Genomic DNA, 14418 nt, shown 5'->3' with positions numbered 1-14418 from the left:
GACACATTGCAGATACGTAGCGAAAAGAGAAGGCGTGATAAACAAAGGCAAATAAGAAAGAGAGCTACAGCGGCGTGCATCGGCCTCTCAGCCCCCAATCATGGTGGGAGAGAGGCACAGGCGCACACGTGTGAAACCGCTTGGCCCACGCAATGGTGGAGAATCTTGCTGTTGCGGTGGTCTGCAGGTTATTCAACACGGGAAGCAGAGAAGCCACAGGGAGGGAAGAGCGAAGTGGAGCGGACTCCGTCAGTGCGGCGTGCATTCCTCCCTCATTTCCTCTTCCTTCATGTATATATATATATATATACTATTATTTTTTGTTTCATTTCTCCTGTTCCCGTCTCCCGTTCTTCTTAACTTTGGCATCCACTTCTGTTCTTATGCATTTATGTGAGGTTCTCCATTTTTTTTTTTATCTTCCACTGACCTCTTTGTTTGTTTGTTTGTTTTTTCTTTTTCTTCTCCCCTCTGTTGCTTACTATAATTACGCGCCGCACTCGCCTTTTATTTACGGTGTATGTGCGTGTGGAGGGAGAAAAGAGGGTGAGTGCACAAAATAAACGACAAACATGGCGTCATGCCTGCAGAGTCTCATTTTTCACTTTGTTTTTTTCTCTTGTGGTTCTTCTACCTTTTGCTGTTGACGTCTCTTTTGTTCTCCTGCCGTTGAAACACCTTTCCACCCCCTCCGCCCAGTGGTCAGCAGTTACGCAGATGCCATTGGCAGGAGGCTCTCGCAGGGGCGTGGCCGTGACGGTGTTGATCTGATTCATGTGCGGGGAGAAACCCCGTTTTTCCGCGCGTCTCCCTGCACCCCGCAGACGCACACGTGACACACATGCAACGCGGCGGCGGCAAACTTCAGAGAGGTGGCGCGGACGACCGCGACAACGGCACAACAACGGAAAACAACAACAAGAAAAAGTACCCTCCCGCTTCCACCACCCGCATGTGCCCCTACTGTTGCTTGCACTGCTGCTCCTCTTTGCCGCCGCCGCCGCCGCCGCCGCCACGGTGTTGAGTGGTGTGCCGCCGTTTGCCGTGGGTGTTGCCAATCTTCTTGTCCTCCTCCTTCTCCTCTTCGTCCTCGTCCTCGTCGTCGTCGTCGTCGTCGAGAAACTGGATATTCAGTTGGCTCTGTAGCGCCAGTGCCGTCTGGTCCACTGACTTCCCTGTGTAGAACATGGCGGCCTTTGGCACAATCTCCTCCATCAGCAAGTGCCCTACCTCAATGTGCAGTTCGGCCTCTGCCTCCTCTTCCTCTTCGTCGTCGTCATCCTCCTCCTCCTCCTTATGCTTCTTCTTGCCCGCCTCTGCACTCTGACTAGCCTCCTCCTCCTCCTCGTCGTCGTCGTCCCCGAGTGGGTCCGTAAAGAAGGTGAAGAACGATGGGCACTTCTCCTCGCGTGTCACCACACGGATGCTTTTGCTCGTCTTGTGCCGCTGCTTCTTCTTCTTTAGAATGACGGTGAGATTCTTCTCCGCCGACTTCCATTCCACTGGGGTGGCTTTCATAGAGTCCACCTCAAACTCCCCGCTATCCTCGTCAAATGTCAAGCGGTACGTCTTGCTTAGCACCGTGTTTGAAAAATACTCGTTGGGTGCAAAGTGAAAGTTCAGACGGAAACCCTTCTGCGGATCGTCTTCGATGTACTCCGTTGTAATGTCCTGCAGGAAGCTCAGGGCGTGACGGTCGCGTTCGGTGATCATGGACTCAATCGTCTCCGCGTTGCATAAGGCTGTCAGCCAGAAGTCCGGAATGCCTCCATCTGCGGCGGCGGCCGCGGTCTCAAGACGACCCTTTTCTTCCTGCAGGGTCACCACCTTCACCGACTTGGTCGGCGCTGCGGTGTTGCCTGCACTACCCGCTGCCGCTCCCCGCGACTGAGCCTTGCCCTTCTCCTGTTTGTCGTCCTCATCGTCGGAGGGGATCTCCTGCACACCAGAGATCGCTGTTACCGTCAGCGCGGCGATCTCGTCGTCGGTCACGTCACGCAGCCCGCGTACGATCTCCGCGCGCACGTTGTGCAGTTGCTGGGTGGTGTGCAGGTGCTCCACCTGCAGAGATGCGAGCTCCTCGCGGAACTTTGCATGGACGTTCCTGTAGTCATTCAGCAGACCCTTCAGTGCATACGCCCGGCGGCGCTCGTGCATCGTCATCTCATTCATCGCGGCGACCAGGTCAAAGTCTTCCTCGTCCTCCTCTTCGTGGTCTTCATGCTCTTTTTGATGGAGGTGCACCGGGTCAACGAATTTTGGCATAACTTAATGCTTCGTCGTGACTTCCTTCCTCGCCCCTTACGTGTCCCTTTTTCTACCTTAACTACGGGCAGTAAGTGCGTGGCAAACAAATACACGCACGCGTGTGTGTAGTGGGAAGAAGGGAGGGATAAAATAACATAAATAAGGAATGACGTTGGAGCAAACTATGTGACAGCATCAACACCGGTGCAACGAAAGAGCTGTGAAAAGGCAACACACACACACACACACACATACACACACACATGACGGGATCAAACGCACTTTAAAGACCAATAAAACAAAACCAAATCAAAAAGCACAACTGCCAGGCAAAAGAGATAGAAATATAGTGATACCGCTTCATGAGTTGCTAGGAGTTTTCCAGCTTCATGCGTTTGGTCGTGAGCGCCATCATGTTATTCTCGCTGTTATCATCATCAGTCCTCTTCTTCTTCTCCGTGGTGTGTGCACTACTCGCAGAAGGCGTCACAGCAGCAAACGCCTCCACAATCGCCTGCAAGTTTTGTGTGGCGGCCTGCATCACTCTCTTTACCTTGCCGACATCCAAGTGAGCTTTGGCAGCGAAGTTAGCGTAGACAGTCTCGGTGCCACCACCAACCCCGCTGCTTCGGGCGGTGGGCGGGGAGGGATTTCCCTCCCCCTCAAACCTCGGCGAGGTGAGTACAAGCAGCAACGCCATGATAATTTTATCCACAACCCCCGCGCTGCGGAGGGCATCGACCTGCTGCAACGCCTCCAGAATCCGCTTGCAGCGCGGCATGTAGAGGGACAGTTGGAGGCCAAGCTTGCGGAGGTAGACAGTGAGGAGGTTGTCGATGTAGACCGCCTTCAGCTGAAGCTCTTCCTCTTCCATGCGGGTCTCTTTAACGATTTCTGCCCGCCGGTACTCGACATTGCCAATCGCGGGGTCAAGGTGGCGCAGCTCCAGCATAGGCACGGGGTGGCTCATCTGTTCTGCTGCAATCATGAAGCAGGCCGCTGCAACCTCCTGCTGCTTCTCCACCCGCTGGCCCCGTGCCCGTCGACCAGCAACAAACCGCTTCGCAATATTCACAGCGCGAGCAATCACCTGCTCTGGCACCGCAGACTTCTTCTGCAGGCTGCGGATGCAGTTGAGCATAGCCGGGTGGAGTGCGACTTTGGGCAACACATCCCTGCCAGATGGCCCCGTTGTCGACGCAGACGCGGCAAGAGCATGAAGCGTGGACGCCATCGCGTCTTCACGCTCTCGATGCTTGTCAACATCATCATACGTGGCGTCCTTGTTGTACCGCGTGAGGGCGTTCTCCTCAAGCCCCATCGCCACCACGAGGGCACACTCCGTGCACGCCACTTCACCAAGTGCATCGTCCGTCTCCAGGCTGTCGATGGCGCCGCAGTGGGGGCAGTTCCTCCCCACGAAGTCTGCTGTCGTTGCCATTGTGCCTTCCGCAGCTTCCTAGTGCGTTCCTTATCCTTTTTCCCTTTTGGTATCTGGGGTGACAGCCGTATGCGCTGTGCTTGCTCAGTCGGTGGGCTGCCACTGGCAGCTTCTCGCTACACACAAAAAGAAGAAAACAACAGGGACGACGCCTACAGTGACGGTGGACAAATCAACAACAACAGGAGGAGCCGCTGGTGACAGCATTGGAAATGACGCAGGCGATGACAAAACAACAACGTCAACAGCGGTATCCATGCCGCGGTGCCACATGACCTCCATGAAAAATTCCCTCCAGCATATCCGCTCCGTCAGTACGTTCCCCCCCCCCACTTCTGTTGTTCGTCGCCTGTGCGTTTCACGGCGCGCCAGGAAAATGAAGCAAAGCGGATTCGACACGGCTACGCCTCCAGGGCAAAGTAGCGGAATAAAAAGGCTCGTGCCACTCGCTCTTCCCCGCCGAGCGCATAACGAGTTGCACCCTCCTCTGTCTGTAGAGCCAATGACGACTCGAAGCACAGGGCCAGTGTGACTGCTTCTTCTTGACCTTCCTCTTCCTCCGCCCCCTTCAACGTACCCGGCATCTCAGCATTCAACTTCATCGTACGGACGTCGTCGCCTTCTGCAGGGGCATCACACGTTTGCGTTTCCTGAGTTTGATCGATGTCGGGCGGACCAACAGATGCAGAAGCCGGCTTGGCTTTCTCCACCGACGGCGACACCTCCTTCCCCGCCACGGCGCACAGTGCAGCGTCTCCCCTGACAACGCTGCTGGCTCCCGGCGGCTCTGGTTTCTTTTCATGCAGTTTCGCTTCATCGCGCGCAATCCCCACCTCCGCCGTTTTCTCAGACGTTTTATCTAGGCAGACCACCTCGCCAAGACGCCGTTGTCGTGGGGCACGCCGTTTACCCGTCGCTGCCAATGCTCGCTGCCGAAGTCGTCTGCTGTTATCATCGTGGGCCTTTGGAGGCACATCCAGGGTGTCCTGATCTTTTTTCACCATGTGATCTGCGTTTCCAGCTTGGGTTGAGGAAGGCAAGGCATCCTCAACTGCGTCTTCCCACTCCTCCTCCCTCACTGTGATGGGTGAAGACATCTGCAAAACGTATGACGGCAACGTAGGAGATGCCTTGGATACATTTCCCATGCAGATTTCTGTTCGCCCTCCTTCTGTCGGATTTCGTTCCTGTTGTACAGGAACAATGGCTGTGACCAGTGCGGCGGAGGCATTATTTTTGACGCTCGTGGCAGGTGGTGGGGCCACGGTGGATATAATTTGCTTCTGCAGTCGTGAAAAGGCAGTAAAAATAGATTCGGAGGCGTCCAACAGTGCGCGGTGCCCGACATCCTCTGCAGATGTCGCTGGGGTATCGCCCGTTAGGAGAAGTGGGGCCAGTGCACTTGCGGGCGGCAATGCCGCAACAGGCAGCACCGGTACCGCGCCGCGCGACGAAGACGAAGACGACGGCTGCGGCAAAACCGCCGGTGACTTCGCCTCCGCCGCGGCGAGTTGCTGCTGCTTCCACCGCAGGTAGGCGTTTGGCGGTTTCCGCATCGCCGCGGCAGCCTCCGCCTCCCCGCCCCCGGCCCCGTCCTCGTCTGCTTGACGTCTTTGCAGCTCCAGCGCCCACTGCGCCTCCTCCTCGCGCCACGCCTCCTCCTCCAGCCTTGCTTCGCACCGCCGCTGCGCCGCCATCTCCTCCTTCGCAAAGAGCTCGTAGCAGGCATCACGCCGCACCTCCTCCACCTCCACTAGGCGAAGGCGCATTGTGCTCTCAGCGTCGGACATGGCACACTGCTGGCTTGAGAGATCAAAGAGTAGCTTACGCTCCACAACACAGACAGCCTCCACTGCAGACCGTGACTCACGTTCCTGCATAAAAAGATAGCGAATCTGACGTTGAAAATGCTCCAGCGCATTCCGCTGCAGCACACGCCCCCCCCGTCGACATGCCTCATTCATCACCACGAGTGCAGCAGACGCAAAAGTCAAGATAATGTCATGCTGTTCACGCACAAAGACAACAAACACACGCCGACGCTGCTCCTCCCGCAGCGCCAAATACAACGTCCCCAGCACACCACGGAAGACGTCACTACTGACAAAGGCGTCATGTGCCCGCATTAACTGTCGCTGTAAACACTGCCGTACATAAATCTCTTCCTTAAGAAGAAGTGTGATGTCTTCCAAAGAGATCCAAGTTTCGTCTCCCCCATCATTCTGGGCCTCACTATGGATTGTGCTCTGTACACCTGGCAAAACTCGGCAGGCATTCCTTCTAACGGCCCTCAACAAGGCCGCATTTATAGTCCTCTGCTGCAAGGCCTCTTTCATACGGGCCATATCTGCGACAACGCGGTGATGGACATCGTTCTCCTGGTATAGATCCCCCTCAGCCTGCTCCTGGTCAGGAAGAGAGAGGTGACGTGAGAGCACGCGGGCAATAAGTTTCTTCTCCTGCAGATGCAGCTTCGCCCAGCGGGAGAGCGCCACGTGACGAGTGCATTGCAGCATTTCACTCTGCACCTTCATAGAAAGCGTCCTAGCCCCGTCCGCTCCTCCTAGTCGTTGTGCAGCGTCCGCCATCACGGTCAGAGACTCGTCCAGGAAGAGAAGCAGCAGCGCGTGGGCGTAGAGCGGTGCTGTGTTTTCAAAGGCAGCGATGACTAGTGCAAGGTTCTCCGCCACGTTGTTCAAGTACGCTTTGCTGTCCCACCACAGCACCTCTGTGTTGGAAGCCTCAGCGGCCCCGACGGTGTCTATCCCCAGCGCAACCTCGCCGGCACGTCGTATCGCCATCTCCATTTCATGCAGAAGATACGGACCAAGACGTCGCCGCATAACCTCTGCGGCAATCACAAAGCGGGCCGGCTCATTGGAGAGTATCTGCAGCGACAAAAAAAACATTTCTGCGGGGGAAAAAGTGAAAAAAAGATCAGCGTTTGACGCCTTACTCTCGCCGCGAGATTCTGCCAGCAGCGTGGCGGACGACGCCTCAAAGGCTTTGAAAAGCAGTGAGAGACATCGAACCTCACGACTGTCTTCGACATGCAACTGAAGCAGCCGCCCCAACTCCCGCAGCGTCGCCAGCCAGACATGCTGAATGCTCTCCGTCTCGCCCAGCGGTGGTCCCAGTGCAGTAACGCCTGATGCCGTCAGCGACGCCACAGTGGCTGCGAGTGCGCCCCCCACCGTTTCGTGTTGATTTACCACCGCAGCAAATAGGCGCGGAAGGGTTGAAAGAAAGACAGGCCGAAGAAAGTCCAACAGTGTGGCACTGGAAACTTTCTTAGACTGCGTTACGCTGTGGCTGGCAACTAGTGCCTGATGAAGCTTCTGCAAAAGAGAGGGATTGAAGGCGGCCGCCTCATCACCTTCCAGCACAAGCGTCCATAAGAGGCAGGCAAACGCCTCACTGCTGGTGTCACCGGTAGGACCGCGGCCGCCAGGCTCGGCGAGGGCGCCTGTCAAGACAGATACCGTGGAGCACGCCAAAATATGATGCAGCGCCCGACTGGTGTTGCCGCCAACGCCACTTACAAAACCACTGCCGTTAAGTGGGACCTCAGGCACCCCAAAGTGATGTTGTCCGTCACCCTCCGCAAAACAGAGCGCCAGGAGCGGGACCCTCGCAGCAGACAACGCGTTCAGCACCACCGCCGCCCGTTCCACACAATCCCCACATAACCAAAGCAGCACCTGCGCCGCCTGTGCAATGGGACGGTGTGACTCACGCGCCGCCTCGCTGCCATCAGCGGTGCTAAGGTGACAAATAAGATACACCACCGGCAAGCCACCCGACATCGTGGCAAGCGGCCAATCCTCAAGGGAGCTGAAGTTCCACTCATGCATGAGTTGCAGAAGTGCTGCAAGCGTGTCAGCGGACAGAAACCGTGCCTGCACGACAGACATCACGATTTGACTTAAATCCAGGCTGGAGATGGAGGCTTCTGCGGCGGTGGCATCCTTACACGCCACAGCCACCTCCAAGAGAAGCTGCAAAAAAAGGATCGAAGGATCTCGCAAAGCGACATTGTTCCATACCGCAAGCGAGGCAGTCTCATGCAGGGAGAGATTACCGCGTAAGAGAATCACCAGGGCATTTTGATATTTGAAGGCGTCCTGCGACGCACGCAGACGGCTTAAGAGATCCTCAAACGCACAGCACCTGTCGGTTTTACACGCATCTATCTCCTCCCACGTTTGAATGACATCCTCGAGAAGAATTTCTGTTTCGTCTTCATCACGGCTTCTGCCCTGATTCACCCAAGCAAAGAGCATTGCTGCCAGCGGTGGCCACAGCTCACTGTGGTGTAGCAGCCAATGCATGGTGCACCGTTCGTTTGGAGTAAGATGGGGAACAAACAAAGTACTATCGCGCAATGACGGCTCGCGACGGTCCGGAGATGTCTTTCCTGTGTCGACAGCCCCTAGCAGGAGCAACGTAACCTCGCGAAGGAGTTCGTTGTCGGCGTGCGTCATCCAATCCAGTTCCACGAGAAGAGTCAGGAGAAAACGTCGAAGCCTGTTAGCCAAATCACACACTTCCTGAGTAAGATCCACCTCCGTACAGCGTGCAACATTCTCACAAACGGACATGGTTGCAGCGGCACAGCGTCCCATCGCCACGCTTCGCCATGCCTCATACAGCACAGCCTCGGGAACCGTGCTGTTGAACAGAGCGTCCTGCAACACTGTCGTACGGAGGCCATCCACTGTTGATGGACCAGTGCTTTGCATGGCGGCATAGCGAGCAAGACACCTCGCCAGTCTTTCCTCCTCCTCCTCCTCTTCCTCAGTGTTTTCATCAGGAGCATCCCTCCCACGTTGCGGCTGTGTGTACAGCCACGCAGTGGGGTGATTTTCCCTCTGATCAGCGGACGCCTGTGTCACTGCGTTTATTTCAACTACATACGTCAGACGTGTCTTCTTTAACAGCACATTGACGCCAAGGAAGCAGCGAAGCGCCCCATTTCTAGATGCCACAGGGAGCGAGGATGCAATGGAGGTGGGCAGCATGTGGCACCACGAGGTGGCATCTTCATCACCCATGGTGGGACCCATGACTGCCATGTCGCTGTAGCCTTTTTCCGCACCATCGCTGGCAGGAAACAAGACCATGGAGGTAAGCGCCTTTCCAATGGGCAGCGGTGCTGTGTCCATCCAGCAGACACTGCGTGGTATGGGAAAGCGACCGTGCCGAATCGTTGACCATGGTGCGCTCGAAACAAAATACAAACCCTGAGCGCCTTGGTTAACAACCTTAGGGCCAGCAGAGACTCCACGAATTCCGTCATCAAGAAAGTCCACGAAGAATTGCAGCACGCTGGACAAGCCTGCCTGCCGCATCCAATCCCCACCACTAGTAGTACGGCTGGTACCATAATTACTTCTGCCTCCACGGACGTGTTGGTCCAGGCGGCGTGGTGTGGTTCTCCTGGTGTCCACCTCTGACCCACGCAAGGAAACCGTTGGTGCACCCACAAGCATCATCTGCACCGTGTGGGTGTCCTCTGAAAGACTCCAGAGCGTCTCTTCAGGGCTCTCAGTGTCCTCTACGGAATGCTGCAGCACACTGCTACTCCCGGTGGTCGGAGTGGCCACAAAACCAAGACGATAGGCCTGACTCTCCGCATCAAATCCGGCGCAAACCACAGCAACCACACTGGATGGTTGTGGTACAAGGGCAACAACAATGCCACCTATCCTGCTCGTTCCCGTAACCTCCTCGTTTGCATGCTTTCCTCCTTCCTCAGCCACAACATTTGGAGAATGCACGTAGCACCAAGTGCATTGCCCCGGACAAATCGCATTGTCGCCAGATCGCATATCACCAGTGGCCCACGCCTCCACCTCACCAATGCACCGTTGCTGCCGAAAGGGCACTTCACGGTCCACAAACAAGTGTAACAACTCCCATTTTGCTCCCGCCACCCGCTCTGCATGAACGGTACACCGCAGCATCACCAACACGAAGGTGTACAATGGTGCAGTCTGCGAGTCCGAGGCGGAGGCTTTTCGACTTGTAGCCGCCGCCATGCGCAGCCGTCCCTTTGAGCTCCTTGCAGCACTCGCCTGCCTTGACGCCACCACCAGCAGGTCCACGCTATCGTCCCCGCTGGGAGACGGTGTCGCTGGTGAGGCTCCAGTCCTGGCCACCAGGAGGAGTTGCGGTTGGTTGTCGCCACTCGCCTCTGTGAGAACTCGACGAACGGGTTCAACAGCATGTAACGGTTGCAGTGCGTGACGCTGCCGCTCCCACGTCTTCTCGACGGGAAGAAAGATAAAGCGGTCCAGTGACGTTCCCCCGGCAGTGGCATGAAAGAAGAATTGCCGCGTTGAGACGAAGACAAGTCCACTTGTCCCTTTCACAACGGAGACATCCAACGGCGCGTGTAGCTCAAAGACCGCGTTGTGCACCTCTTGCCTTGATGTCTCCGCACCAGCAACGTGTTCGGTGTGGGTGTCTGCGGCGGCTGTGGTGAAGAGGATGACCTTAAGCGCGTAGAGAGTACCGTCGCCGTCCGCCGGCTCCTTGAGGGCCGCATGTGCGGTAAGCAGCAGAACCACCACTGTCTCCTCCATGGCCGGGTCCGTGTGAGACCACGACATGCGGGTCTCGCGGAGGCTGCTGCCGCTTTCCGTCACCGCGGTGAGGTCGGCGTCGTACCACCGATGATGCAGCAGCGCCATTTAGAGACAAACCCCGCGGAGACCACCAGCTAAGAAATGCAAAAAAATAAATAATAGCAAATAAAAAACCTTAGCGAAATAGATCCACCTACGCCGCCACAGCCCTTCTTCGCTATCGTTGATTCCTTTCGCTGGACTCACTCACGACGCCAGACGCAGACAGAGTGGGCCCCAAAGAAACTGACACACGCAAAAGGAGGATGAAAAGAGGTGGTGGTGTTAGGACGCATGTGACGAGAGGCATCCACGCACCGACAGTGGGAGGGGAAAGGGGACAGCAACGTCCACGCAGGAAACAAACACACCAAAAACATTGCAAATGCAAAACACACACACCACACCGCTGTAAAAAAAAAAAAAACGGTTTGTGCACAATTAACTCCCAGATATATATATATATATATATAAAACAACGGGATTGTAGTTGCCATCCCACGCACACACACACACAGACTACTCCCCCCAGGTCTCTTCCCCCCCCCCCCCCCCAACCTCTTTCTCCCACATTTTCTTGCAAACGCCCCAAAGTCCCAATTCCCCTCTTTAAGAGGAAGCAACGGCAACGACGACACAGCAAAAGCCCTTCGTCCCTCGCCCCCTCCACCCACACTTTCAGCCGGGGAGGAGGATATTTTCCAGAATACCCCGCACAATAGCGTAGAGTGGTGGAACCCCCTCGGCCGGCGCCATGGGGGCGGAGAGAGAGGCACTTGCAACGCCATTTGGGGTGCAGCTAACCAGAGGCAAGTCACTCGTGTAGTACGCAAAGCGTGTCTCCAACGCTCGGTTGGCGATGCCTTGGCGGTAGAAATCCTCAAGTGCACGCGCAAAATACGACCCTTCCATTTCAGCTCCCACACAACCCCAAATACGCTTGTAGAACTTCAACATTCGCACGTTTTGTAGCATCGTACCTGCAATCGTGAGAAGTCGCCCCTCATGGACTGACACATTTGGACCTGCCAGCTGTTGTAGACGCTCTGCTGTGAGCCCTTGATTGCGGCAACGACGTAACTCGTCCTGCGGATCCTCCACAAGAAGGCCAGACTTGGACATAAGCACCTCTTTGGGAAGCTGAATGTCACCACGTTTCCCAACAAAACCACCAGCTTTCCCAATCACATTTACGCTTCGAATCCGATGCCCAAATACGCTGAAGATAGCTCTACAAATACCTTCAGCCTGAGCTCCAAAGGCAAAGTCCATGTTGATAATAAAGTGCCGATCTAAGCGGCTATGATTAGTTTGACTACATTGTGAATCAGAAGATGAAACACTATCCGTACTCATTTTACTCGAGGTCCGCGGCTTACAAACTTGCGACCAGTTTGTGGAATTCGACTGCTTTGGGTCACTAAAGTGTTTCTTCAGGAAGTCCCGAATGAGAGAGTCGACAGTTTCAAAGTTTAGTGCATGCACAGGGATGATGTCCACCTGAAGTCCTGTCATAGCGGTGTCAGCAAGTACCATGATGCCACTCTCTTCAAGGGCTTTGGCATACTCCTCTCTAAGGTCTGTTCGATCAGTGGAGAGGACTCCTTTGGTTGAGGCATACAACGCATCCTCCAATGTGTGCCAGTTTTCCAGTGGCCCGAGCCGTTTATCATGCCTTGCATACTCCTCAATAACATGGTGATGCTTGCGGTGGAAGCTGGACAGCAGGTTCTTGATACAGTGTGTGTTGCTGCTGACAATGTCAATGCAAAGATCCTCTGGTGGGGCCCAATAACGCTCCATCCCCATCTTCTGCATGATACAGGCACGTAAATTAAGGGCCCACTCCACAAAAGGATTTGTCTGAAACCTTCGGGAAACACTTGGATCCACACGGACGCTAAACTCCTCTCGATGCATCATTATTTCATAGATTTTGACAAGACAGTCCGTTTGCCAAACATCCAAAAGCCCTTTCTGTTCCTCTTCTGTTAAGGGTAAATGCCTCAACACATCCCGCACGCGTTCCAACTCGGAAGCGTTATCACGCACGATTCCAGCACTCTCATCAACCTCACGATTTTGCAGATACTCGTCCAAGACGTCAATGGCTGGTGGATGCACCATTCCCTGCACACGACCCCGAAGCTTGTTACTTTCAATGATGTGCACGCACAACATGGATATAAAGTCGAGTAGATCTGTGTAGCCGTCACGCAGCAGCACAAGAACCTTGCCCTCCATACCTAAATGCCACGTGCAGCGGCGGCGTTCCTTGGTTCGGATGTAAGTAACGGCAGTCCTGTTTGTATGGACTTTATGCTTTCCATCCTTTAAGAAGTGACGGGCGTCCGCCTTCTTCGCCTCCTCACGCATTCGCGTCGCGACAAATGGCGGAAGCCCCAATACAAGGTTAAAGAAGAAAGTTGTGGTGACATTCTCTGGTAGACGCTTCAATGCGTAGCTCCACGCTGCTGTGTCTATTTTGTTGCTTTTCAGCTTTGTGTGGATAACATTCTCAATCTTTGTGTAGCAATCGAGAATCGTCCACAGAGGAAGGTACTCGTTCATCGCCGCCGAGGGCATAAAGACGTAGCGGCAGAACTCACGAACAGGAATAAACACATCTCCCTCACTTACGCGCCGTCCCACGCTCTGGGCGAAGTACCGGTTTCGCTCCAGCAGCTGCTGCACCAAAGGGGAGGGAATCAACGCCAGTACAGTTCGGTCTGTGGCCTGGCCGGTGACGTAGCGCAGGGGAGAGGCGTCGCCGAGGACGCAGAGCTCCAGGCCAAACACCATCCCGGGTTTCACCCTGCCGCAGTGTGTCATGAACTTGTACTCCTCCTGAGACGACGACGACCCGAATAACCACTCGGATTGTTGCGGCACCCACATCTTGCTCACTTCCTCATCGTCACTGGCTGGATCCAAGAAGTTACATTCACCGTCGGCAGTGCAGGACCAATTTTTTTTCATTTTCCCCTGTTGATGAGGCACGGGTTGGGCGCGCGTCCAGGCGTACTGAGTCGCCGCGTCGCCCTTGTTGGGGTCAAACACCTCCACCTCCCCACAAACGACGGCGTACACATGCAGTGCGTGCCCACCCTCTGGAAGCACAACCTCCCCCGGCAGGTATTCACGGCGCAGCGAGGCACGCGCCGCCTCTCGCATCTCTTCCCGCCGCAGCAGGTACAAGTGCTCCGTGTTTTGCAGGAAGGAGATAATCTCCTCGTCGTGGGCGGGCAGTTCCTTGGCGATAACCGGGCCAGGCACCAAGCTGCGGCACACCTCCCCACTTTGCTCCGTGTGACAGTTCATGCAGGAGCTAGACGTCTCAGGCGACTCATCCCCATGCCAGAATTTTTTGTGCGAAAGCACGCGAACGTTCCTCAAGGGGCGCACGACGTCTTCAATGACGCGGGCAACGACGCACTTGGGCCGCCCTCCCCCGGCCTCGCTGGGGGTGGACCCCATTATTGCCGTGTACGTCGATCCAGTCCTGCTCTCGGCGTTCTCTGCGCCAGGCGTCGTGGCCAAACACTCCGTTGTGCTGGCCAGCAGCTCCTCGCTAAGCGGGACGCAGATTTTTGACATACCTACTCCTGCGGTCTCTAAGTGTAGTTTCTTCGACACGGCAGTCGCAAATGTGAATGCTTTAACGTGCCAAAAATAAACCAGCAGAACACAGTAGTAGTGGTGGTGGTGGTAATGAGAAAATAGAAGGAAAACACAGTCCAACACTGACGAAATCTCAAGCGAACAAAGATAGTTTAAACGACAAACACCGCCCCCTAGTGTTTCATTTCATTTTCCTCTTTTCCTCCTCGCTGATTGCGATGTTGCCGCCCGGGGGTATTTCTCTCTCTCCCTCTCTGGGTGTTTTCTTGACGACCCCCCATAAAAGAAGAAAAAAAAAGTGCGCAAATTAAGACAGACAGACAGTCTGCGCGAGAGGTGCATGCGGAACGCATCCTCAGCGGTGCAATCTCTCCCCCCCCACTCCCCCAACATTTACAAAGGGAGAGAGCGAGAGGGTAATATATATGAAGAGAGCGAGAGGGTAATATATATAAAGAGAGCGAGAGGGTAATGTATGTA

The 14418-nt window shown here is 55.2% G+C and overlaps 5 protein-coding genes across 5 annotated transcripts in view, besides 6 other annotated features; all 5 read right to left on the bottom strand.

Annotated features, from left to right (window-relative positions):
• Positions 1 to 7, bottom strand: part of TraAM80_03026 (tryparedoxin peroxidase) — a gene marked incomplete at both ends in the record, with an annotated part of 525 nt that extends 518 nt beyond the window's left edge. Inside the window, one exon of the mRNA XM_029380009.1 lies at positions 1 to 7. This exon is cut by the window's left edge and continues 518 nt beyond it. Within this exon, the coding sequence (XP_029240142.1) occupies positions 1 to 7 (7 nt within the window).
• A 282-nt stretch (positions 8 to 289) lies between these two features.
• Positions 290 to 317: a microsatellite.
• A 116-nt stretch (positions 318 to 433) lies between these two features.
• Positions 434 to 459: a microsatellite.
• Positions 460 to 960: 501 nt separating this feature from the next.
• Positions 961 to 2265, bottom strand: TraAM80_03025 (nucleosome assembly protein-like protein; the record flags this gene model as incomplete). The annotated part of the gene is made up of 1 exon (XM_029380008.1): positions 961 to 2265. One exon carries the CDS (start codon positions 2263 to 2265, stop codon positions 961 to 963), a length of 1305 nt encoding a protein of 434 aa, XP_029240141.1.
• Positions 2266 to 2478: 213 nt separating this feature from the next.
• Positions 2479 to 2511: a microsatellite.
• Positions 2512 to 2617: 106 nt separating this feature from the next.
• On the bottom strand, positions 2618 to 3688 carry TraAM80_03024 (transcription factor IIB; the record flags this gene model as incomplete). Its single annotated transcript, XM_029380007.1, has 1 exon — positions 2618 to 3688. The coding sequence occupies one exon, from the start codon at positions 3686 to 3688 to the stop codon at positions 2618 to 2620; it is 1071 nt and encodes a 356-aa protein (XP_029240140.1).
• A 401-nt stretch (positions 3689 to 4089) lies between these two features.
• On the bottom strand, positions 4090 to 10383 carry TraAM80_03023 (uncharacterized protein; the record flags this gene model as incomplete). The annotated part of the gene is made up of 1 exon (XM_029380006.1): positions 4090 to 10383. The coding sequence occupies one exon, from the start codon at positions 10381 to 10383 to the stop codon at positions 4090 to 4092; it is 6294 nt and encodes a 2097-aa protein (XP_029240139.1).
• Positions 10384 to 10769: 386 nt separating this feature from the next.
• Positions 10770 to 10790: a microsatellite.
• Positions 10791 to 10995: 205 nt separating this feature from the next.
• Positions 10996 to 13914, bottom strand: TraAM80_03022 (cyclic nucleotide-binding protein; the record flags this gene model as incomplete). The annotated part of the gene is made up of 1 exon (XM_029380005.1): positions 10996 to 13914. One exon carries the CDS (start codon positions 13912 to 13914, stop codon positions 10996 to 10998), a length of 2919 nt encoding a protein of 972 aa, XP_029240138.1.
• Positions 13915 to 14337: 423 nt separating this feature from the next.
• Positions 14338 to 14405: a microsatellite.
• Positions 14406 to 14409: 4 nt separating this feature from the next.
• Positions 14410 to 14418: part of a microsatellite that runs on past the window's edge.

This window comes from Trypanosoma rangeli (assembly GCF_003719475.1).
Source record: "Trypanosoma rangeli strain AM80 chromosome Unknown Tra_15.4_contig_00074, whole genome shotgun sequence".
NCBI lineage: Eukaryota > Euglenozoa > Kinetoplastea > Trypanosomatida > Trypanosomatidae > Trypanosoma > Trypanosoma rangeli.
The sequence above is the reverse complement of the archived record's forward strand: the minus strand, read 5'-3'. Positions and strand labels throughout refer to the sequence as shown.